This window comes from Primulina eburnea, chromosome 18, assembly GCF_022965805.1.
Source record: "Primulina eburnea isolate SZY01 chromosome 18, ASM2296580v1, whole genome shotgun sequence".
Taxonomy (NCBI): domain Eukaryota; kingdom Viridiplantae; phylum Streptophyta; class Magnoliopsida; order Lamiales; family Gesneriaceae; genus Primulina; species Primulina eburnea.
This window is the reverse complement of record NC_133118.1, coordinates 30194525-30217707: the sequence shown is the minus strand read 5'-3', so window position 1 is coordinate 30217707 and position 23183 is coordinate 30194525. Positions and strand designations below refer to the sequence as shown.

At 37.1% G+C, this 23183-nt stretch overlaps 2 protein-coding genes across 2 annotated transcripts; one reads left to right on the top strand and one right to left on the bottom strand.

The window, feature by feature from the left end:
- Positions 1-292: 292 nt before the first annotated feature.
- LOC140819031 (uncharacterized) lies at positions 293-14885 on the bottom strand. The gene is given in 10 exon segments (XM_073179035.1): positions 293-855; positions 7068-7175; positions 7318-7562; positions 7653-7701; positions 7893-9791; positions 9877-10022; positions 10100-11019; positions 11021-12697; positions 12784-13152; positions 14434-14885. Coding segments are annotated over 9 exon segments (5448 nt in total). The 5' UTR covers positions 12974-13152; positions 14434-14885; the 3' UTR covers positions 293-641.
- A 3610-nt stretch (positions 14886-18495) lies between these two features.
- On the top strand, positions 18496-22758 carry LOC140819295 (chaperone protein ClpB1). Its single transcript, XM_073179299.1, has 7 exons — positions 18496-18665; positions 19260-20422; positions 20548-20729; positions 20831-21453; positions 21545-21824; positions 21920-22117; positions 22207-22758. Exons 2-7 carry the CDS (start codon positions 19270-19272, stop codon positions 22501-22503), a joined length of 2733 nt encoding a protein of 910 aa, XP_073035400.1. The 5' UTR covers positions 18496-18665; positions 19260-19269; the 3' UTR covers positions 22504-22758.
- Positions 22759-23183: the final 425 nt, after the last annotated feature.

Below are 23183 nucleotides of genomic sequence, written 5' to 3'. Positions count from 1 at the left end.
AAATTTAATTAACTTATGCATGCATTCATAATGCGACCGAAAATTATGTTTTTCCCATAAACAAAGCTTTTGCATCTAGCGCAAAAGGAATATTCAGAGATCATCACGTGCCTGTTAGGCTTCAAATTATTGGAATCAACCCGAAATGGTATTTATCTATATGCACAATCAGCAAGCTCAATAGCTTGAGCTAACACACGAAATCGTTAATTTTCTAACATCGAATCGAGCTGAATCGAGCATAGTTAGTTCAAATTCGAACTTGCATGACTGGTGCCACAGAAAATAAACCCAAGCAACCCAGTTCTTTTGAGTAGATGACATAAGGCGTACCATTCCCCAAGAACAACAATTTAAGTCGCAGGTTTGTGAGACAAGCTTTCGTGTATTCCCATGTTTGAAACAATAATGCCGGAATACATTTTCACGATCCCCTTTTTGGTAAAAAAATGACAGGGTACCCAAATGTAGAGCAATTCAATAAATATACATAAATTTAACTTGTAATTCCCAAGGAAGACACATAGATGGCCTATATCGAACGAATTAAACAGCCTCCATCTCAGGGAACATGATGTTGCCAACACACTGTGATTTCAACAGTAGGCCACGAAAACATGATCAAATAAATCAACCAATTACTATAATGATAGACATTGTACCGTGTCTGGTAGGCTTCCAGGCATGGGAATAGCAGATACATATCTTTGTGGCAAAGGTTTGTGAGAAGGAGCTGTATCAGATATATCTGTTTGCCCTCGACCATGAAATTTAGCTAATCGATTGATGACAGAAAATTTCTCCAAATCCTGGCATTCCATTCTCACGTCAAATATGGAAGAACTTTTCTCCAATCTGAAACATAGAAGTCAAACAATGGGAAAGTGGCAAAAGGGAGAAAAACAAGAGATGAAATTGAAGAAAAGGAGAAGAGCATAACCGGGAAAGATTGAAACAAGGAAAGTACTAACACCAGATAGGACACAACACCAGCCCAGATCAAATCTAATAATATAACCAAACATCGAAAACTTTTTTTGAAATGTAAAGAAAACTGAAACCAAGTTGAGCTGAATTCAGTCAACAAAAAGAATTCTTCATGGCGATGGAAATAATTAAGATACATAATTTTCAAGGGAAGGCCAGGAAACTAGATAGGTTTCGAGACCGGGCGGTCTTACCCCCTGCCGGATTAGCCGGTTCCTCGGGTTCGATACCCCTCCCCACGTGTGTTATAATAAAAAAATAAGAAAAAAAAAAGAAGAAGAAGAAGATAGGTTTCCATAACTATTTATAAAACTGGAAAACCAAGTTGATTTTGTCAAACCATTTACTACCCTCTAATTTCATTTTATTTCTCCAAATCACACATTTAAGCAGAACCATGTAAATTTTTTATCCATGCCAGTCATCCAGATAGTCTTCTATCTACTGCTTCCACAACAAACAAAGATAATTACTAGAGAATAAGGTCAAATAGTCAGTTAAGCGTATCACATACACTTATATTACAAGTAAACTGGCCTCGATGGATGCTGTCAGTAACTGACTCCACTTTCTCACTTAATAGCAATATAAGTAGCATGTAAAAGTTTGGCGATAAGAAAGGAACAAATCAAATGATCTAGATATCGCATTTGTGGTATGAGTGAACAAACATAACCATGCCAAGCATGATCAAAAAAGTTCTGAAGTTTTAGCTGAGTTTGAATAATTTTATGGGTTCTGAAATCCGCAGAGAACTTAATTGGATGCTTTCAATGCTTGAGCTCAGATGAACATGAAAACGTCCAAGCAAGACCACTGCTCAGTCAGGTCTGACTCGAGCATATGGTTCATTTAATTAAAATACTTCGATGATGATATATCATTCTTCAATATCATTAATTGCACTCGCATTTATTAGTTTGTTTAAAATATTTCAATAAAAATGTGCCAGCAAAGCTTGACTCATTTATCTTCTCCAAAAAAATCCATGTAAAATTATTTCAGGCGATATTAGATTCCTATTCTCCAAGACTAAATAGTGACAAGTTTTTTTATCAGAAAAAAGGTTCATCCCCTAGACTTATTGCATCCTAGTGGCTCTTGGCCTCTCTCAACTCCGTCAATTGTGTCAGCTGCGAGTACCACGCCACCTATGCAGTAGAGCTATTATGTTATGAAAAAAACATTGCAAATACACTTCCAATTAAATTATGCATTTCTCAGAAGATATATTATGATATTGAACAATCAGAAGTTATTAAATCAAAACAGCACACTTCAAATTAGATATCAAATTACATATATAATTTTTCCAAAACTCTCTCCCTTGAGCAAGATTTACATCTTCAAGTTTAAAAAATATTAATGATAATCTCCACAGCATGGAAACAATTACTCATCAAAAAATGCTATCATCCATTCAAACTTCCCACGAGACACCAATATGGTGTGGTAGTTTTAATAGACTTCTTCGCCACTAAGGTTCAAGATGTCACTCTTTCCATACAAACAGGCGCTCCATGTCGCTAGTCACATATCTCATATGATAATATGTATTGAAAGCAAAAAAGGCAAGAGAGAGGCACTATATTCGTGAGAAAATAGAAATAGGAGCTAGAATGGGTTGGTTGCTTTTGAACTTAATAACCCAGAGTTTATTTCTCCATTGAAACCTTTCCATAAACTGCCAAGTGCCAACATACTTCTCTATGGGGCTTGTCATTCACATCAATACTTCTATTCCTTTTTCGTCGGGTCAATTTTCCTTCATTATCTAAAGGGATCATCACAAGCTTAAATTCCGGGCATACTGGTAGCTACCTACAACTCGTTTCACTCCCCCGCGCGAACTGGTAGCTACATACACATATTGATGGAACCGATGTTCTGCCAAGAGGCAAGAGTTTCTTGCATTATTTTTATCAAATATGCTTTAAAATTTATTTTGAATACGAAGGTACCTAGCTTCAAAATTCATTTTATTTAAAAGACATTTGTCTAAAAAATTAATGCAATTTCATATTTTAACACAATAGCTAAGAAGCAATCTTTTCTTACATATTAAAAACAAGTTAAGCAGAAAAATGAACTAATTTTTTGATTTCCCAAGCTCCATACGCTTGGTTTGATTTCTTTTAAAAAAAAACCCATACTTCCTTCCACAGAATAAAATCAAATAATATCACTTGAACTTTTATTATTCCTCAAAATATATTTTCACCAGTTTATAATCTCAACATAATTGTTACATTTAATTCAGCTTCTCAACACTTCAAAAATTTGTTATCTTATTATATTATATTTTAATCTAAAAACATATTTTCAAAGTTTTAATATATCTCACCCTAATCAATCACCCACACAAATATCATCTTATTAAATTTACCGATTTTATATGATTTGTCGCGCAACATAAAAAAATATCCATAAAAATAATTTCAGCCATCTCCTTTTATCTCACAAATTCATCTCAAAAATTCTTTCCCCGAAACATTTCTGTCGGCTAATTATTTGTGGCAGGTGGTGGTTGAATGGTAGCAGACAACATTGATAATGGCTGGGCACATTCGGAAATGTGAAGGAAATTCTGATGCAATTTAATGCATCTGATATGAAAAATCACCTATAAATAGGTCATCTCCGAACATTGTATTCATCATATTGTCGAGTTCTTCTCTAATCTCAATACATTTTTACTTGAATGTGTTGTTCTATAATATTTGAGAGGTGTTTTGTTTTTCTGTATTAAGAGAATGTGTTCTCATTGAAAACACAATGAGTGTTTGCACACCATAAAATATTATAGTCGAATTCTTTTTATTTTGCCCAAGTTTTTTACCCTAATAATTTTTTAGGTTTTCCACATAAACCTTGGTCTCCAACAGCCGTCAAGCAATTCTCCTTTCTTAACTATTTATATCTTTATTTTTCACAACGTAAAATGCTCTTATTGAACTTTGTTATCTCATACATATATGTCATTATGTCTACAACAATTTAGTAGACTGGACAAAACAATCTAGCCTTAATAAAAAAATCTCAAAAACATATTTTATGTTGTAAAAGATCAGTCAAGGACTCAAGGCTGCAACCACAGAGCATGCTTTTAAGAAAGTTTAAACCAAGACTCCGATATCACTTGTCGGTCTCAAGTATGACATCTTGAGATACAAATATGAAAATAAAGTATTAAACTGAACTAAGAGATTAAGTGGAAAATCCTTATATTATTTCACTATAATATTTTATGGTGTATAATCACTCACTATATTTCACTCTCTCTCGATACAGGAGAACAAAAAACATCAAAAATATTATAGAACACACTCAAATAAGAATGTGCTGAGAGGAGAGAAGAACTCGAGAATGAGATGAATAAAATATTCAGTGTGGATTCTTATATTAAATGCATTAACTTGCATCTGAATTTCTTCACATTTCCAAATCTGCCACCAACCATCATCAGTGTTGTCTGCCACCATTCACCCACCATATGTCACCATTAATTTGCTGACATTTTTCTCACTTGGAGATTTGATTGAGAATCAAACACATCTCCACACATCATTGGACATCAATTCAATCTTGTAATTCTCTGCTACTTACGTTTCTATTAAATCAATTGAGGATCTACATCATTCAAACTTATGAATGTTCAATGGCTTATTCAGCACATCAGTTATGTTATCCTTTATATGGATTTTCAATATATTAACCCTTCTTTTTTCACTATTTCTCGAATAAAATGAAACTGAACTCCAATGTATTTAGTCCTAGAATAAAATGTTGGATTCCTTACAACGAGCAAAGCAATTTGACTGTCACAAAACAAATGAACATTTTCTTGTTTGTACTTAATTTCCTCCAATAATCTTTTAATTCATATTGTCTTCTTGTTGAGTAGTTGTCATATATTCTTCATATGTTATAGATAACACCACAACTGTTTGCAGTTTTGAAACTCATTTACTATTTTCCCTGCAAGTGTAAACACATAACGAATAGTAGATTTTCTCTTAGCGGTATCACCTGCATAATCTGAATCAACATAGCCCCTAACTATAAAATCCGATCCTCCAAAACATAATGCAACATTTGATGTACCCTTAATGTATCTAAGGATCTTATTAACAGTAATTCAATGCTCTAATCTAGGATTCGTCATATACCAACTAGCTGTTCTCACTGCTTGAGCAATGTCCGATGTTGTATAGATCATGTCGAACATAAAACTTCTCGCTACTGATGCATACGGTACTCGAGACATCTCAATTTGCTCTACTTCGTTGCTACGACACGTCTCGGAGAACTTGAAGTAACAAGAAAATGGTCAAAACTATCTTGCATGTTGAAATATACCAAGACTTTCTTCAAATAATTGTTCTGAGAAAGCCAAATCATTCTGTCACTTTTGTCTCGATGAACTTGCATCGCCCTGGAAACCTCAGACTCGACATGTTCTTGTTTCTCGTACTCATAGTACTGCTTCACAAGAAATTTGACCTTCGTCGGTCATATTTTCCACCAGACATATAGTAGTTTCTAAATTTAGTGTCATTTGTCTACTTTATCTCCCTCGAAGATAACATCTCTGCTGATGAAAAGCTCGTGGACAGAAAGATCCCACAAGCGAAACCCTTTTACTCCATCATCATAACCCAAGAAGATACACTTTCTGGATTTTGAATCCAACTTCGATCTTTCTTGATCATTGTACAGAACGTACACATGACTCCAAATGTATGCAAACGAAAATAATCAGTCGGCTCCCCAATTCACGTCTCCATCGGAAACTTCAGATCAACCGTCATTGAATGAGAACAATTGACGATATAACTAACGGTCTCGACTACTTCTGCTCAAAATAACTTGGCTAGACCGCGATCCTTAACATGGCTCTTGTTCTGTCCAACATGATCATGTATTAAGAGCGTGTAATCTCTTTAAAAACACTATGAGTGGTGGTTGTACACCATAAAATATTATAGTAGAATTCTTTTCATCACGCCCGTAGTTTTTACCCTAATAATTTTTTGGGTTTTCCACGTAAACTTAGTGTCCGGTTGACGGTTGTATACTTTTATTTTCATATTTATATCTCAAGATGTCACACATGAGACCAACAATTTCTTCAAAAAATAAAAATAAGACAAAACATTGGAATGATTTCTATTTTAAGTACTTGAGAAAGACTCAAAGCATCACAAAATTATCCAAAGGTGCTTTAAAAAAACAAAGAGTTCTTTTTAAAACATGTGATTTCTTTATTTATTTTTTTTAAAAATACTAAATATCCAAACACGTTCTTCAAAAATTAGTTGGTGGCTGACATACAGCATGAAAAGTGACTCAATGTTAGTGGGATGATTATAGTAATAGGGTTTAATCCTCTTAAGTTCAAAGTTTTATGACTTAGATTAGATACAATGTGAAATATGTATGGATATATATTTGTTTTATATATGTACTTAAATATATAGGAAACAATTCAATATAAGATCTGGGCATAATTAAGAACAGAACAAAATATTATATCCCCCAAAAAATTAGAATAATATACTTTCAAGTCAGTGTTGTTGCATGTTGATATGTTTAGATTATCCCATATCTTCAGATACTGGTCACAAACTATAATTGCATAAGCTGTAAAGACTGCTAACATCTGATTTTATTGAACACTTATGCATGGTAGAGTTCAGAATTTGTCTTCGAAAGGATCTCCATATAAAAGCACAGATGCAATTTTCAGTCTTAGCTGCTTCTGCACATGGTGTGCAATAGCTTTGAATAAATATATAGCTTAAATAAATTATTTTATCTACAGAATTCAAGTACTTAAATTTTCTTGTAGTTATTACACTTCACAATAAGCAAAATATACAAAAAAAAATTACAAGTCAGGACAGAAAGTAACTAGAATGGTTCATCTAAACCAATCTGCCAAAGCAAAATAAAATTATGTTGGTTTTCAGCAACTCAAAACGTACTAGACTGGATCGCACAAAGTATTGGCAGTTTAGATCAAGTAAAAATCTATAGGAACAAACATACCAAAAATCAAGAAATGTGCAAAGATTTACCTCAGGAAATCATTTTCCAGCTTCCCCAATCTTCCCGTCAAACCTTCCATAACTTTTCCGGAATACCGATCAACATTTATCTCTGATGATTTACCCTTAGCAGAAAGTCTAACAAAGTTTAGAGATAAGAGCTAGTCATTCAGAAAAGAGAATCAATTCATCAAAAAAATCCAAAAACCTGACAAATTCGAAAGATTAAGGCTTTAAACTGATTCAACATTGCTGGAGGAATATTCAAATAAGTTCTTACAGTTCCACACTTTCACCGGGTAAGTCCAAACCACTTGAGTGAAAAACTGCGCTGCAGACATTTCCCAGCAAGGCTCTGGCAACAGCATAAGCCACATTCTCACATTTAACACTAGCATCAGCAGACAGGATAGCTGCTGGTGGGGGGAAAAATAACTGCTGCATGAGCTGTGTTGTCAAGATAAGCCTTCTTTTAGATCTACGAAATGATGGTCCAACTTCGATCAATTCAGCATCATCATCAACCTGCCATCAGCAGAAGAAATGAAAAATGTAGAGAACCATGGGAGAGTTGAAGTCCCTAATGAAGAAAGAGTAAGAACAACTCAAACACACCTTTTCTTTTAGACAATTTGCCACTTGACTCCACACTGTTTCTGCCACACTGCATGCAGCATAGTCATTCAGATTAACAAATTAAATTATAGAGCAAGACAAACCTGAAGAATTGTAAAAAGCTACTAACATGGTACAAAATTCCAACAAACAAATCCTGAATCTTCACTAACATCATAAACACAACTTTGCAGAAAAAAACATAATAGAATAATGAGAGAAAAACTGGTTCATGATTACCACCTCAGACTCGAAAGATTTTGTGAACCAACTACTATTTCTTTGTGCCATGGTTGAAGCTGAGAAGTAGCAGTCTTACGCTTCTTAGGTCTCGATACCACAAGATTTTGAGCAGTGGCATTCAGCTCGTATGAGCGACCAGACGACAAAGGCGCATTTACTAATGTAGAGGTAGACGTTGGATGGGTCGTATTAATTTGACATGCATCTATGGGGGCATCAGTACCTTTCTCCTCTGAACCAAGGGTATCCATAACACTTGGAGACTTTCCAAGTTCTCCTGACATTGAGGGGATCAATTTATGTGCATTATAACCGTGCAACATTTGCCCATTTTTAAAAGTACCATACTGATTGAACCAGGATGGGGCCATCTGTGGGCTAACCTCAGGATACTCAGCTCTAACTGAGGTGGTATAATCAGTAGAAGAGTTGCTATGAGACTCTTTTGCACCACGCAACAGAATATCCTGTGAGGGTACATTTCCATGCTGCGAGGGGTTTATCTGCAAGGCATCGGCTGCCAAAAGGAAATTTGGCATCCACAAATCATCAGAAGGAACTCCAGTACTTGAACCCAAAGAATCTCCAAGTATAAGACCGCGATCATTTTGCTGCCCAGCTGTTGAAGCTACTCGGTCAGCATCTAAGCAATCATCAGGTCCTTTCATTCTCTTAGAGACCCTAAAGAAAGGATCAGCCCCTGCATCCTTCAGGGCCTTAATTTGGTTTAGCGATGCATGATTTTGATGGGAGAAGGAATTAGGTTTCAGGGATCGACCAAAGGCTTCAATATTTTTCTGAGTTGAAAACAAATCAAGGGGAGATACATCAGAATGATTCTTGTTGGTTGTGTCAATTCTGATGGATGACAATGAGGGTCCAGCACTTTCTTTCAACCTTTGCTCTTCCCCATCAACAACACCAGGAGAATTCACATAAATTGATCTCAAGTCGGAAGAGAGGTCACCCCCTTTGCAAACATTCATACTGCCTTGAGTCAGGGGAGCAGAACTTGATTCCCCAGTATTTGGTTGGGTTAAGTCCGAGAATGGTGACGATGCTTTCTGGTAATGTGAACCCAAAGAATGTTGACTGGTGTAGACATTGGTCGTTAAATTATGTAATGCATTGAGGGAACTTCCCTGATGAGATATACCATGCATACTAAAATGCTGAGAAGCATGCAACGGATCCCTGGCTGATGCAATTGAAGTTGGACCTCGTTCATGTGCATCATTAGGGCCAGCCTGTTGGGTCATACCCCGTGACGACATAACATTAGCTTTTTGAATATCTCCAAGAGTATCGGGCGAAACTGTCTCCATGGATCCCCTTATATTGTTTGAAACATCACTGCTGAAAGATGAGTCGACGTGCTGATTCATCGTGATTTTTCCACTTGATCTCATTACTTGCTGATTTCGAAGTTGACTCAAATGCGGAGAACCTGAACTAAATGCTTCTTGAAAGTTTCGATGTCTCTCATCATTTCCACTATATCGCGGAGATACTGCAGGTCTGTTATTTTTAAACTCAGCCTGGAATTCACCACGAGGAAAATTCAATGATTGAATTGCAGATGTAGGGACCATCTGTTGGCCTTTCTCTCCCATTTCTGCTGCAGCATGACTAATAGACATTGAATTAACCGAGCTTTGAGCTTTTTGGGATGAAGCTGAGTGGTCAGGAACCTGTCCCCGCTGAGATGGAGGACCAAGTTGCAGACCAAAACCTTGATAAACAGAAGATTGATTTTGCTGAAAGCAACCAGCAGTCCCATCAACTTTTTTCGCTTCAGGTAACTGTGTGGATACCTTACCCTCAGAACTTAAGTGCATCATGTCACCATGACCACTAGAATGATCGACCTTGGGAAGAAGCTCCAGCATGTTTTGGCTAGATTGAATAGATAATGTCAAAAGAGTATCCCAACATGTATAATAACTAATTTAGTATGAAAAGAAATGAAAAAAATAAGTACCCTGACGAAGAGACAGTGTTTGGGGTGAAAGAATCAAAGGGTCGACTGTAGGAAACAGATATAGTTGGTGCATAACCAGGTAAACCAACATGGGGTGGTTCTTCATTCGTCACTTTATTGTATTTCTGAAGCTCGGCGGATTGCCCCTGCCCGTGTAAATAAACTATTAGATTTTTACTTTCGAGGAGTGAATTACACAAATTGTTAAATTTTATAAAATCACCTGTTCATTTACTTTAGAATTTCTAGGATACTGGTCAAGATTGGAAATTGGTTGCGACATGGCCTGTACCTTGGTAGATTGCTTCAGGTGATATGAAGGTTCTGCATCCTCATCTGAATTTCCCATAGGATGAAACTGAAATTTACGAGGAACAGAAATTTTCCTAGATAACTGATTGGTTAACATTTGATTCGCAGGGGGCAAAGATTTTGAATCACTCGCACCTGATCCAGTTTCTCTGAAGCCACCAGAAGTGTGCCCAGATAAGTTGGAGCGATGGCTATCATTAGAATTTTCCTTCATGTCATAATTTTCCATCTCATGTCTTGTAGCTTCCTCCTTTTCACAGCTATTCAAAGAGTCCAAACCCTGATTATGTTCAATAGCCTGGTGTGGCGTTCTACCCAAATCTTTACCCTCTTGGTAAATTGTAGAAGAACTGCTATTCTTCCACTGATTAACTTTGTTAGTGTTGTGAAAAAATGGATTTGTTTCATCAGCTACACCCACACTGTATGAGTTAGCAACTGAAGCAGCATCATTTAAACTAAGTCTAACTTTATTTGTTCCGGTATTTCCAATGGTTGGTTTAACAGGACCCAACTCAGTAGCAGATCTAAAAACAGAATTTGACTTCCATAAAGAACCTCCAACATCTTCTCCTTGTATCACCCTAAATTGATTGCTTTTTGAATTCTGGGACTTCTCAGCCTGATGAACATTTAACCCTCTATCTCCACCAGTTGGTATAGCTAAAAGAGCATTCCTACCATTTGATTGTTGTTGAGAATCACTCTGTTGATGTGCCCAAGACGAGGAGATTTTCATAGCGCTCATCCCAGCTTCGGGAGAATTTTGAGAGGCATCTCTATAGATTTGACTATCTCCAGTGACTGATTTTTGTGGTGGAATATAATTAGGACCATTTGTTACCTTCTTTCAAAGAAACAAATCTTTCAGACACCTCATTTGGCAGTCTTTGACCAGGTTCATTCAGAAACCTGTGTCCAAGGAGATTCAATCCTGCGACACTATTTACATCGCTATCACCAGAAGGGGGAATAGATCCAGGACTAGGTGCTGAAGGCATTCGCGTTTTATCATCAACCAAAAATGATTGCTGTTTAACATTGTTATTGTGAACTGAAGAGGACTGATTTGCTGAAGAAACATTAGCATTGTGGGAAATCAGACCACTCCACTCCTCCTGGGGAACTATATCATTGCTAGAAGTTTCTGCAACAGCTGACTGCATAAGAGCACTCCAGCTGCCACTATGAATAGAAGGAAAACCATTCAAAGACTCACCATTGTCAAACAAATTACCAGATTCTCCAGGCACGTTAGCAGCATCACCAAAGGCAGCCCATATGTTATCATCTGAACCAAACAAAATCTTTTCTTCAGCTGGATCTAGGGCAACCTCATTGCTGGATGCAGCAGCTGGTCTCCTAAATTTTTCACTTGGAGTCTCAGGTCGAATTGTTAGCTCCTGTCTCCCCAGTAAGTCCTGAGGAGCATTTCTTTGGATGGAATTCACTTGCTGCAGACTGCCCATATTTCTCGGTTCAGTATATAAAGATTGACTAGGAGTACGTCGAATCATATTCTCATTCTGAAATTTTTGTCTCGCAATGGTATCTTCATCATTTAAACCAACCTGGTCCGCAAAAAAATTATGATTACCCTGAAGAGTATTGCTAGAGGTTGACATTTGCAGCATTGGAGATCTATCAGTCACCTTGTGAGAATATTGGTTTAAATTCAAACCCCTTGAACCAGAAACAGGAATCCCGTAAAGTGATTGATCAGCAGATTGAGGCACCAAATCCACTAAATGCTGAGTCTGGCCAATGTTTGGAGAGAAAACTAGTCCAGTTTGAATCCCTTGCATGGATGGAGAACCACGGTTCATCCAGTTTGCACTGACTTCAGTTGTCCAGGGATACTGCTGTAAATCAGAAACTGGATTGCCATCAATCAAAGTGGAGTGCCTGCCAGATGCTTGTTTAGTAAAGGCCTGAACCTGATTAATATGATTCTGTTGCCTCATCTCAAGTGGCTGGAATTGTTGCTGCCTTTGTAGATCTTGCATTTTCCTGATCATGAGCTGCTGTTGCTGTTGCTGTTGCTGTTGCTGTTGCTGTTGATGTTGATGTTGATGTTGATGTTGATGTTGCTGTTGCTGTATGTTATTGATCCCAGGATGCTGGTGCTGCACTGGCTGTAACATGCTTGATTGATGATGGCTCATCTGCTGCTGACCACCAAATAGATCCAAACTTACAGAAGGCACAGATGTTTCTGATCTAAGTGAAGTTTTTGCCCCATTTTCCATTCCACTCACTTTCTGTAGTTCATGAACAGAAAATCCTCTTGAGGTTGTCGCGTGATGCGGTTCAGAATCTGTATCGACTGCCAAAAAGTTTGCTTCATTCTGTCTTGAGAGGTGAAATTGATTTCCAAACATGTAGCCATTCAGATTTGGCTGTTCATTTAGGGACTGAATTTTACTAAAATCAGCCCTCACATTTGATTGAGAAAAGTTCAAGCCCTGTGTCACATGGAAAGGGTAGCTGCCTTGCCCTCTATCAATGTCTGTTCATGAGATACAGAGAAATTATTAAACTGGTGATGAAGGAACTCAATGTTGAAAAACCGATGCACAATCAGCCTAGTAATACCTGGATCTTGTAAATTATAAATCTTGTTGTTTGAATGTAGTGCATCAGCCTGTCTCTGGCTGCCAATCCAAAAATTGTTGCTCAACACTGGCCAATTCCCTTCGACCACTTGAGATTCAGGCTGCCCCTGAAATGTGTCGTCTTGCGCAAAAAAATTGTGGACCCTGTCTCCAAATTCGTTGCCAGGCATAGATGGTTGTTGCACAAAACTGTTCAGATATTGTGTGTTGGTATGCGTATGTTGATATATTAGAATCGGATACCGGCCACCATTTTATAGCTGGGAAAATGGAAGACTTAAGACCACACCGAATTCTCCGGAAAAATAACCTTCAATCCTTGCCAACTTCTACACCTTCATCTAACCTACTGATATGAGCAGTCAAGAGTTCACTCGTTACAAAAATATCAAAATACCACTTTAGAAACCAAATGCTGTCAATAAGAACAAAAGTATGCAGTGATTAGTGATTAATATTGAAATTTATCTGAGTTGTAACAACCATTTAATACAGGACATAATAATGGTTGGCAAAATATCGGCTCTGCACATCATCAAGGAAAGAGCAATAATAATCAAATTAAAAGCGGGTATGTGTTAGGTGATTTGGACCATGGTGGTCTTGAGAACAAGTAATCGACAAGGAAAAAAGTGCCGCTGACAAGGCATAGATTCATTGTTCTCAAATGGAAACAAAAGGAATTGGCAAAATATACACTTCGATAAGTACAAAGAGAGAAAGCAAATGGCAAACAACAAACAACACCAATAACTCACAGGCACTTAATTTCACACTCATACACAGTCAAAGAGGTCTTAACAGCATTGGCATACAGATCTCTAGTGTGTGTAGACACAGTAATAACTGACTGTGTGCTCTAAAACACTAAGACTTCAAAGTTTCAACTAAATATTACCGATGGGTACAAAGACATAACGGACAGCCTATTACTAATGATTGATTGGCAACCATTTCATTACAATGAGAACTAAGCTTAAGAAATAGTGGAGTAAAATAGATATTCTAACAGTCATCTTCCGAATTAGTTTCCCTTTTCCGAAAATCAAAAGGACACGTCAATAACTATAACTCCCCGGTGCAAAAAGAAATAGCAAAAACGCCAAAAAAAAAGCTTCTTGCTATCCCAATAGTTGATAAACCATATTTTACTTCACCAATCAAAATGGTCACACTCGTGTTACAACTTACAACTAGAATTTATCAACTTTCATCACTTCCTTTCAATCATATATCATCAAATGAACTGTGAAATTTCAATCAAAGCAAGTCATATGAAGTATGATGAGGGAACCAATCATACATGGCCAACATAAAACACCAAACTTTCTGAAGTTATTGCTCCTTACGCACAGATTGATGCGGAAGCATAGTAAAACCTCATACATAAACAAATAGAGATTAGGATTAACTCTAACTAAGCTAGCTTTCAAGTCGCCATAATTCCATAACTGGAAATCGGTCTTCATTAGCCAACAAACAAACATGACATTCCAAATAACCCAAGAAAAGTAACACTTTAGCAGTCGAGATTGCCCAATTCTAAAGCACAATCATTTACAAAATAAAGAAACATGGTAAAAAAAACTCAACAAAAATAAGGCGAGCAAATTATCAATTGCAGACTCACGCGACAATTGAACCAATACAATTACCCAACGAGCCAGAAACACGACAGGGACAGTTCACGCCCCAAAAATAGCCATATTCAGATATCTCCACGCCACTATACACGATACTGAGCCACCCCCCATCCACCAAACACTTGTTTACCTTAATATATCAACGAAACAAAGAAATAGGTTTCGAGATTGGAAGAAAAACGAAACTAACATGAATATCCGGATGAGCATGAGTGGAGAAATATTGGAGCCCCAATGGCGATTTTCGATTTGGTAGAATCTAAGTTCTAGGGTTTTGAATCGCAGAGAAAGAGAGATGAATGCGTTGTGTTAATGTGAAAGATAAAAGAAGCGAAATCTCAACGAACAGTGCGAGACAAGGTTAGGTTCGGGCGGAGGCTGAGACTGGGAATCGCCGAAGCGAGGGCTGCGCTTCATTGGAGAGGACTCCAGGAGAAATGGCTATCTCTTCCAATGAGAATCAGCCACGTCGCAACATAGGTTTTTGTCTTTGTGTTTTTATTTTTATTTTTAAATTTTTTTAAAAAAAGTTTACCGATGGTTACAAACCGTGCATGAGTTAGACGTCCCTTGACCCATACGAGAATGTTAAATCGAATGATGTACACGAATAGTCAAAAGATCTAATAGAAAGGATAATAAATATCGACCCTTCAGAGCATACTGACTATCCAGAGCATACTCTACAATATTTACGTGAGTAATATGATTTACACGATAACCGACCATATGACGTCGGGAAATATCAAGTCATGTCAACTCGAGTCTTAACAACTCTTCCATCCCCTAAACTTTAAATTTTTAATTTAGTCTTTTATACTTATTGATTGGTTATTTCCTATAACAATAAATTATAGTTTTATATAGATTGAGGGGATCAATTTATGTGATCGATATTTATGCCCCGTGTTTTGCTACATGGGCCAGATCGATACTTGATCATACACCTATGTGGCGACAAATAAGCCTCGAAGTATATTGAGTTTGAAAACAAATTTATCGTTCTCTACTATTGTTTTACTCACTTATTTGGATATTCTCGTTTTGAAACAAGGCAAAAACTTGTGTGAGACGGTCTCACGGATCGTATTTGTGAGACGAATCTCTTATTTGGGTTATTCATGAAAAAAATATTAATTTTTATGCTAAAAGTATTACTTTTTATTGTGAATATGAGCAGGGTATGATCTGTGAGACGGTCTCACATGAGACTCACTCTTGAAACAATATATACAGAAATTTTCGTTATAGATGAATCATTAAACTTTGCATTGTAGGATTTTAGGTAAATATGATAAAATGCTATTAGAGAGAAGTTAATATAAGATATTTTGGGACATAAAATTGTTTAATAGAATATTTCAAAATTAATATGTTTTTGAAAGTATATGAAAACAAATAAAAAATACTTTATAATATATATACACACACTCTCGTTGACAGTAAATTCATCAACAACATCGATTCCTAAAATTAGAAGTTTAATTACTTAAAGGATTATAACAAAATACATTTAATATTATTTAATGTAAAACTTTAAATTTAATAGTTATTTAACGTAAAACTTTAAATTTAATAAATTATTTATAAAATTTGTTAAATCTTGTATCTATTGATTAATTTTATTTTTATTCATACACATATATATATTTCAAGAATATGTGTGGGTTTTTTGGATATCGAATTAGATATTTGTGGGGCCCTTAGCTCCTAATCATTATTACAATGCAATCTGATTAGGGTTAATTAATCACAGCGGAAAACGAGTTTAAATTTTCTTTACAATGAGCCCAAGTCATTTTATTTTAATACTAAAAATAGTATCTCATCTCACGTCATAATCATGCCCACACGTAATCACAACTAATCAAATACAAACATCTCATATCCTCGGGACATGCCCCGGTATATAGATATATATACATATATACTGGGAACAAGACATAAACATAAACCTCAGCCCAAGCTGTGGCTCCCACCAGAAGTACCCTCTCCGGTCTCCTGATATCCTGGAGTACCTGCCATTGTCTACACACAAAGCCAACAACAGCCCCCCTTGGGGGTGAGCAAAGCCCCGTATAGAACAACCAATCATATATACCACAGATATCTAAACAATGATATATGGTATGCAATGCATGTATGTCGTTGAGGTATCAGGTCAAATGCCCATCCACTGAGCACATGTCAGAATCAATCGAATCGCTATCAAATCAAATCAATGCTCGAGCTGGCACACCGGCCGATATGGGAATACACGTATGATAGCGTCGGCAAAGCGCCATCAAATCCCACATCTCATATCCAATCATATAGGACCACAATTGTCTATGCTTTACGGGTCATATAATACCGGCATAGCGATTGTGTTCACAAACCCCGGAATCCAATCCAATCATATCAAGGTATCCAAGGATCATAGCTCAACGTGCATGTCATGTATCGATGTATGCATAAAATGATGTGTGTTAACAAAACATTTATTTTATACATCGATATTCAAATCATAATGTCATGTATGCCACATCAAATCAACAAATAGGCATATAGACACGTATTCCAATCCAATCAATCCAAATATCATATAATACAGATACATGTCGTATGTTACTCGGTCGCAACATACCTCAATTCTTCGTTCCAGTCAGTGTAGCTTGAAGATATCAGTATAATACTTTATCTACATCAATAACATACTCATTCCAATCAATAACATACTTCAAAATCATTAATATGAGTTTCAAATATCATTTGAAACTTCAAAAATTCATATCAAATTAAAATCATATCATAATTCAATTCCGACTTCAAAACTTAGTTTCTTGTCGGTTATTCTACTACATATAGGAAATTCAATTTCAAATACATGCTATTCCAGCACTTTGATATTTATAGCTGCTGGAACTTGAAGAAAATTACCTCAGTCAGAAGCCTTCGACGCGACGATCACAAATATATAATTTGTTTCGCGTTTAGACAGCGTTTCGAAGTCGATTTGGACGAAAGAAATCATATTCTCTCGGTTATTCTCGAAGCTACGGTGAAGAAATGAAGAAAGAATAAAGCGAAAGCCTCGTTCTTATCACCACCGTTCTCGCGCTCGGGCGGTAGAATTCTCGCGCCCGAGCGCGAGACATTCTGCCCCCGAGAAACATTTGTGCCGCGCTCGGGCGGTCAAACATTACCGCTCGGGCGCGGAGTGTTCTGCCCGAACACAACCTTTACACACCCTGGCGCTCGGGCGGTAATTTTCTACCGCTCGGGCACCACATGTTCTGTACAACATATTGGTTTTTTACTATTTTGACGTCCGGCCTTTCCAATCGAGCTCTTACAATGTCAATTCATATTCAATATTCATTTTCTCAATTTCATTGTCATAATATACATCAAATACATAATCACATGACAATTTCATTAATTATCGATAATCACACAGGATTTACGATAATACGATACACGGTCCTTACAATATTGATCATGAATCTCTTTATATTCTCAATATAAAATTATGTTGTGCTATTTTAAAGACATCGATATCAAATTATAAAATCACGATGCTTCGTGAACACCGATGTATCAATAATTATAATTGTGTTTATTTGTGAATCACCAACTAATATATGTCAAAAACTTGTGTGAGACGGTCTCATGGATCGTATTTTGTGAGACGAATCTCTAATTTGGGTTATCCATGAAAAAAATATTACTTTTTATTGTGAATATTGGTAGGGTTGAACAGTCTCACATATAAATATTCGTGAAACCATCTCACAAAAAACCTACTCTATATATATTATAAAATCGAGTTGATTATTAGAATCGATGTCCAAGTGCAACTTCCATTGAATCGAATTACCTATTTAAATGGAAATATATTATATTATCATATTTATATTATTTACATGTAAACAAAATTACTTTTATCTAAATTATTCAGGCAAAATAAACTTTAAATTCAACAAATTATTTATTACTTAATAAATAAGTTTGAAATAAAATATTATTTTTTTGAAAAAATAATTCTTTTTGAAATAAAGGGAGGAAGAAATATCTTCTAGAGCAACCTCCAATATTCGAGATGCCTCCACTCTGCTGCATAAAACGCCCCCTCCATCATTCGCAGTTCCTCAACAAATTTCCGATTTAACGATCAATTTCGCAATTATTCTGCATATATCTAATCAAGATTTTCAAATTCAGCGCGTGTATCTTGACGGTATGTTGTTCTTTTGTTTTTGTTTTTGTTTTTGTTTTTGTTTTTGTTTTTTTATAACTGTTTTGATGGAATTGTGCGTTGTTCGGGCTTGTTTTGGTTGGTTTCTTTTTGCGTATTTCAGTTTTTTCCCCCAATTATCAATAGTGTTTTATGATGATCTAGGAATTAAATGATGTATGATTGGGTGGTTTCATGATTTTACTTTGGCTTTAAATTCATGGTGTTACGGACGAGGATGGATTTTCAGTAGGGGTGGGTTGTGGTGTTCCGTATGTGCCAATCATTTCAAGAAGATTGGATTTGTTTGTGAGGCGGACATGGGTTTTAGATTTTCGATCTCCTTTTATATGTTAATTGTTTTTGGGGTGGTTCAAGTTTTGTATGTGATAAAATCTAGTGCTTCATTGTTACATTTTGACTATGAATCTTGAATTTCTGACATCATTCATGTAAAATTACTCCTGCTGTTGCGATTGGTATATTTTTATTCTTTTATTTTACTTTATTTGACGTGAAAAGGTATGTGGAATTTGTCTGTACCATTCGATTGTTGGTGTGATTTTGATTCTTTTTTTGTTTAATTTCATTTAACAGCTTACAAGAGATGAATCCCGAGAAGTTTACCCACAAGACCAATGAAACCCTTGCCGCTGCTCATGGATTGGCTCTGAATTCTGCCCATGCTCAGTTTACTCCTCTTCACTTTGCTTCGGCATTAATTTCTGATCCAAATGGCATTTTTCCTCAAGCAATTGTCAATGCCAGTGGTAATGATGAAGCTGCGAGATCTGTGGAGAGGGTCATCAACCAATCTTTGAAAAAGCTGCCCACCCAGTCACCTCCCCCGGATGAAGTACCAGCTAGTACGTCGCTAATCAAGGTTATTCGTAGAGCACAAGCCCTGCAAAAGTCCCGTGGTGACACTCATCTGGCTGTTGACCAGTTAATTCTGGGCCTTTTAGAGGATTCTCAAATTCAAGAACTATTGAAGGAGGCAGGGGTTGCACCAGCTAAGATGAAAATAGAAGTTGAAAAATTGCGGGGGAAAGAAGGAAGAAAGGTGGAAAGCGCTTCTGGGGATACCACATTTCAGGCATTGAAAACTTATGGTCGTGACCTTGTCGAACAAGCCGGTAAGCTTGACCCTGTGATTGGTAGAGATGAAGAAATCCGGCGAGTTGTCAGGATTCTTTCGAGGAGGACTAAAAATAACCCGGTCCTCATTGGGGAGCCTGGTGTAGGTAAAACTGCGGTTGTCGAGGGGTTAGCTCAAAGAATTGTTAGTGGAGATGTTCCAAGTAATCTTGCTGATGTGAGGCTTATTGCATTGGACATGGGAGCATTGGTTGCGGGAGCAAAATATCGAGGTGAATTTGAGGAGAGGTTAAAATCCGTTCTGAAGGAAGTTGAAGAGGCTGAGGGGAAAGTGATCTTGTTTATTGATGAAATTCACTTAGTTCTTGGTGCTGGACGAACAGAGGGATCAATGGATGCTGCCAATCTCTTCAAGCCCATGCTCGCCCGAGGTCAGTTGCGGTGTATTGGTGCCACAACTCTAGAGGAATACAGGAAATATGTGGAAAAAGATGCTGCATTTGAGAGACGGTTTCAGCAAGTTTATGTAGCCGAGCCAAGTGTTGTTGATACAATCAGCATACTCAGGGGCCTTAAAGAGAAGTATGAAGGACATCATGGTGTTAAGATTCAAGATCGAGCCCTTGTAAATGCAGCTCAACTGTCAGCGCGTTACATTACAGGTATGTTTGGCATCAAAATCTTAATGTTGCATTTGCATGAATTTTACTCAGTTGTCACGCCCAAAGTTATCGATATGTGGTTTGGGTTACTGATATTCTCTGTTGTCTACTACATTTTTATACAGGGAGACATTTGCCTGACAAAGCAATCGACCTTGTTGATGAGGCCTGTGCAAATGTAAGAGTTCAGCTTGACAGTCAACCTGAAGAAATTGATAATTTGGAAAGAAAGAGAATTCAGTTGGAGGTAGAACTGCATGCTCTTGACAAGGAGAAGGATAAAGCCAGCAAAGCACGTCTGCTTGAAGTGAGTACTAATTTACTATTTCTGTTGTAATACTGTGACTGTACATTGTGGATTGTGGTTCTTAATGTAACATTGTTGCCTGAATTCAAACAATTTTTCAGGTGAGGAAGGAACTTGATGACTTGAGGGATAAGCTTCAACCATTGAAAATGAGGTACAACAAAGAAAAAGAAAGAATCGACGAGCTTCGGAGGCTCAAACAGAGGAGAGATGAGCTTCAATATGCCTTGCTAGAAGCTGAAAGGAGATATGATCTTGCTAGAGCTGCAGACTTGAGATACGGAGCAATCCAGGAAGTTGAATCTGCAATTGCAACACTAGAAACAAGTTCAAGTGAGAATGGGATGCTTACAGAGACCGTCGGCCCTGATCAAATTGCTGAAGTCGTGGCACGTTGGACTGGTATACCTGTCACGCGTCTTGGACAGAATGAAAAAGAGAGATTGATTGGTCTCTCTGAGAGGCTGCACCAACGAGTCGTAGGACAAGATCAAGCTGTTATATCTGTTGCTGAGGCTGTTTTAAGATCAAGAGCTGGACTTGGAAGACCCCAACAACCAACAGGCTCTTTCCTTTTCTTGGGTCCAACAGGCGTTGGCAAAACGGAACTCGCCAAAGCTCTGGCAGAACAACTGTTCGATGATGATAATTTAATGGTCAGGATTGACATGTCGGAGTATATGGAGCAACACTCTGTTGCACGGTTAATAGGAGCTCCTCCAGGGTAAGTGAGAATCCTTTTATTCATTGCATGCTTAGGACTGTGTAATCATTACAACATTTTTCTAATCATGCTTGTGCATGTCATTTGATAGTTATGTTGGGCATGAGGAAGGTGGGCAACTAACAGAAGCTGTGAGGAGACGGCCGTACTGTGTCATTCTTTTTGATGAAGTAGAGAAAGCACATCCCACTGTATTTAACACGTTACTTCAAGTTTTAGACGATGGAAGACTAACTGATGGCCAAGGCCGAACTGTTGACTTCACGAACACTGTCATTATAATGACCTCTAATATCGGAGCCGAGTACCTTTTGAAAGGATTATTGGGAAAGTGTACGATGGAGAGCGCTCGTGAGATGGTGATGCAAGAGGTAACGATCATTCTCGCATTTCATGGTTCTAGAGGAAAAATTTAGTAACTTATTTGCCATATGGCTAACCTGTTCAATTTTATTCCATATTATAGGTGAGAAAACACTTCAAGCCCGAGTTGCTGAACCGTCTGGATGAAATTGTGGTATTCGACCCTCTTTCTCATGACCAACTGAGGAAAGTGTGTCGTTTACAGCTGAAAGATGTTGCAAGTCGCCTGGCTGAGAGAGGCATTGCAATGGGCGTGACTGAATCAGCACTAGATGTCATATTAGCTGAAAGCTATGATCCTGTAAGCAAAACTTTCACGTTCACCTACGTCATCATAATTCGTGACGACACATTAGGATGTTTCTGATCATACTTGTTTCTTGTTTTCAGGTTTATGGTGCAAGACCTATAAGAAGGTGGCTGGAGAAAAGGGTAGTAACTCAATTGTCGAAAATGCTAATACGAGAGGAAATCGATGAAAATTCGACTGTGTATATCGATGCATCTGTTGATGGAAAAGAATTGGTGTATACTGTTGAGACGAATGGGGGGCTTGTGAATGCTGCCACCGGGGAGAAATCTGATATATTGATTCATCTGCCGAATGGGACACCCTCCGATCCTGTTCAAGCAGTAAAGAGAATTAAGATTGAAGAAATACTCGATGACGATGAAATGGATGATTAATAGTAGTCTGAGATGTTATTGTGAAGTCTTGAATATATTTTTGGGTGTCGGTGCTGGAGTTTTTGTCTCAAAAATGTGGCTTCTTCGAAGGCCTTTTTTTTTTTTTTTTTTTATTTTATGTTTCTCACCTAACGTAATGTGAAATAAAGCAAAAGTTCTCGTCTGTGCACCCTTCTCATTTCTCGTGATGTTAATATTTTAGTAGCTGATCGTGTAATCTAATCTAGTCGTATAAACAAGAACTGAATTCGAACTCGAACTTTAGGATTATTTTTGCTCAGCAATATAAGCACATTTAACAGAAGTATTATATCCTTAATATTAAACCGATGATGACGGGTTTGGAGTGATCAATTAAGAAAATATTGTAGAATCAAAAGTGATTTATTGTGGGATGAATGAATCGCTGGAAGCTCGAATGAGAGTGGGTTCAATTACTTTAATGATGTTAATGAACATTTTGTCTTGCGCAAAAAAATTGAAAACGATGGTTTTTGCGCAAAAATGTTCAGTGTTGGTATGTAAATAATGATACATTCTGACCATTATTTTATAATCATGAAAAAGAAGACCAATGATCAAGTCAAAGGTAAAAATTTGCGTGAGATGATCTCATGGGTCGTATTGTGTGAGACAGATATTTTATTTGGGTCATCCATGAAAAAATATTATTTTTTATG

Excerpts from the sequence above, each read along its gene's own strand:
- LOC140819295 (XM_073179299.1), top strand. The coding sequence starts at position 19,270 with ATGAATCCCGAGAAGTTTACCCACAAGACCAATGAAACCCTTGCCGCT. Across the intron at positions 20,423-20,547 it reads GTCAGCGCGTTACATTACAG|GGAGACATTTGCCTGACAAA; the intron begins GTATGTTTGGCA and ends ATTTTTATACAG. Across the intron at positions 20,730-20,830 it reads GCAAAGCACGTCTGCTTGAA|GTGAGGAAGGAACTTGATGA; the intron begins GTGAGTACTAAT and ends ACAATTTTTCAG.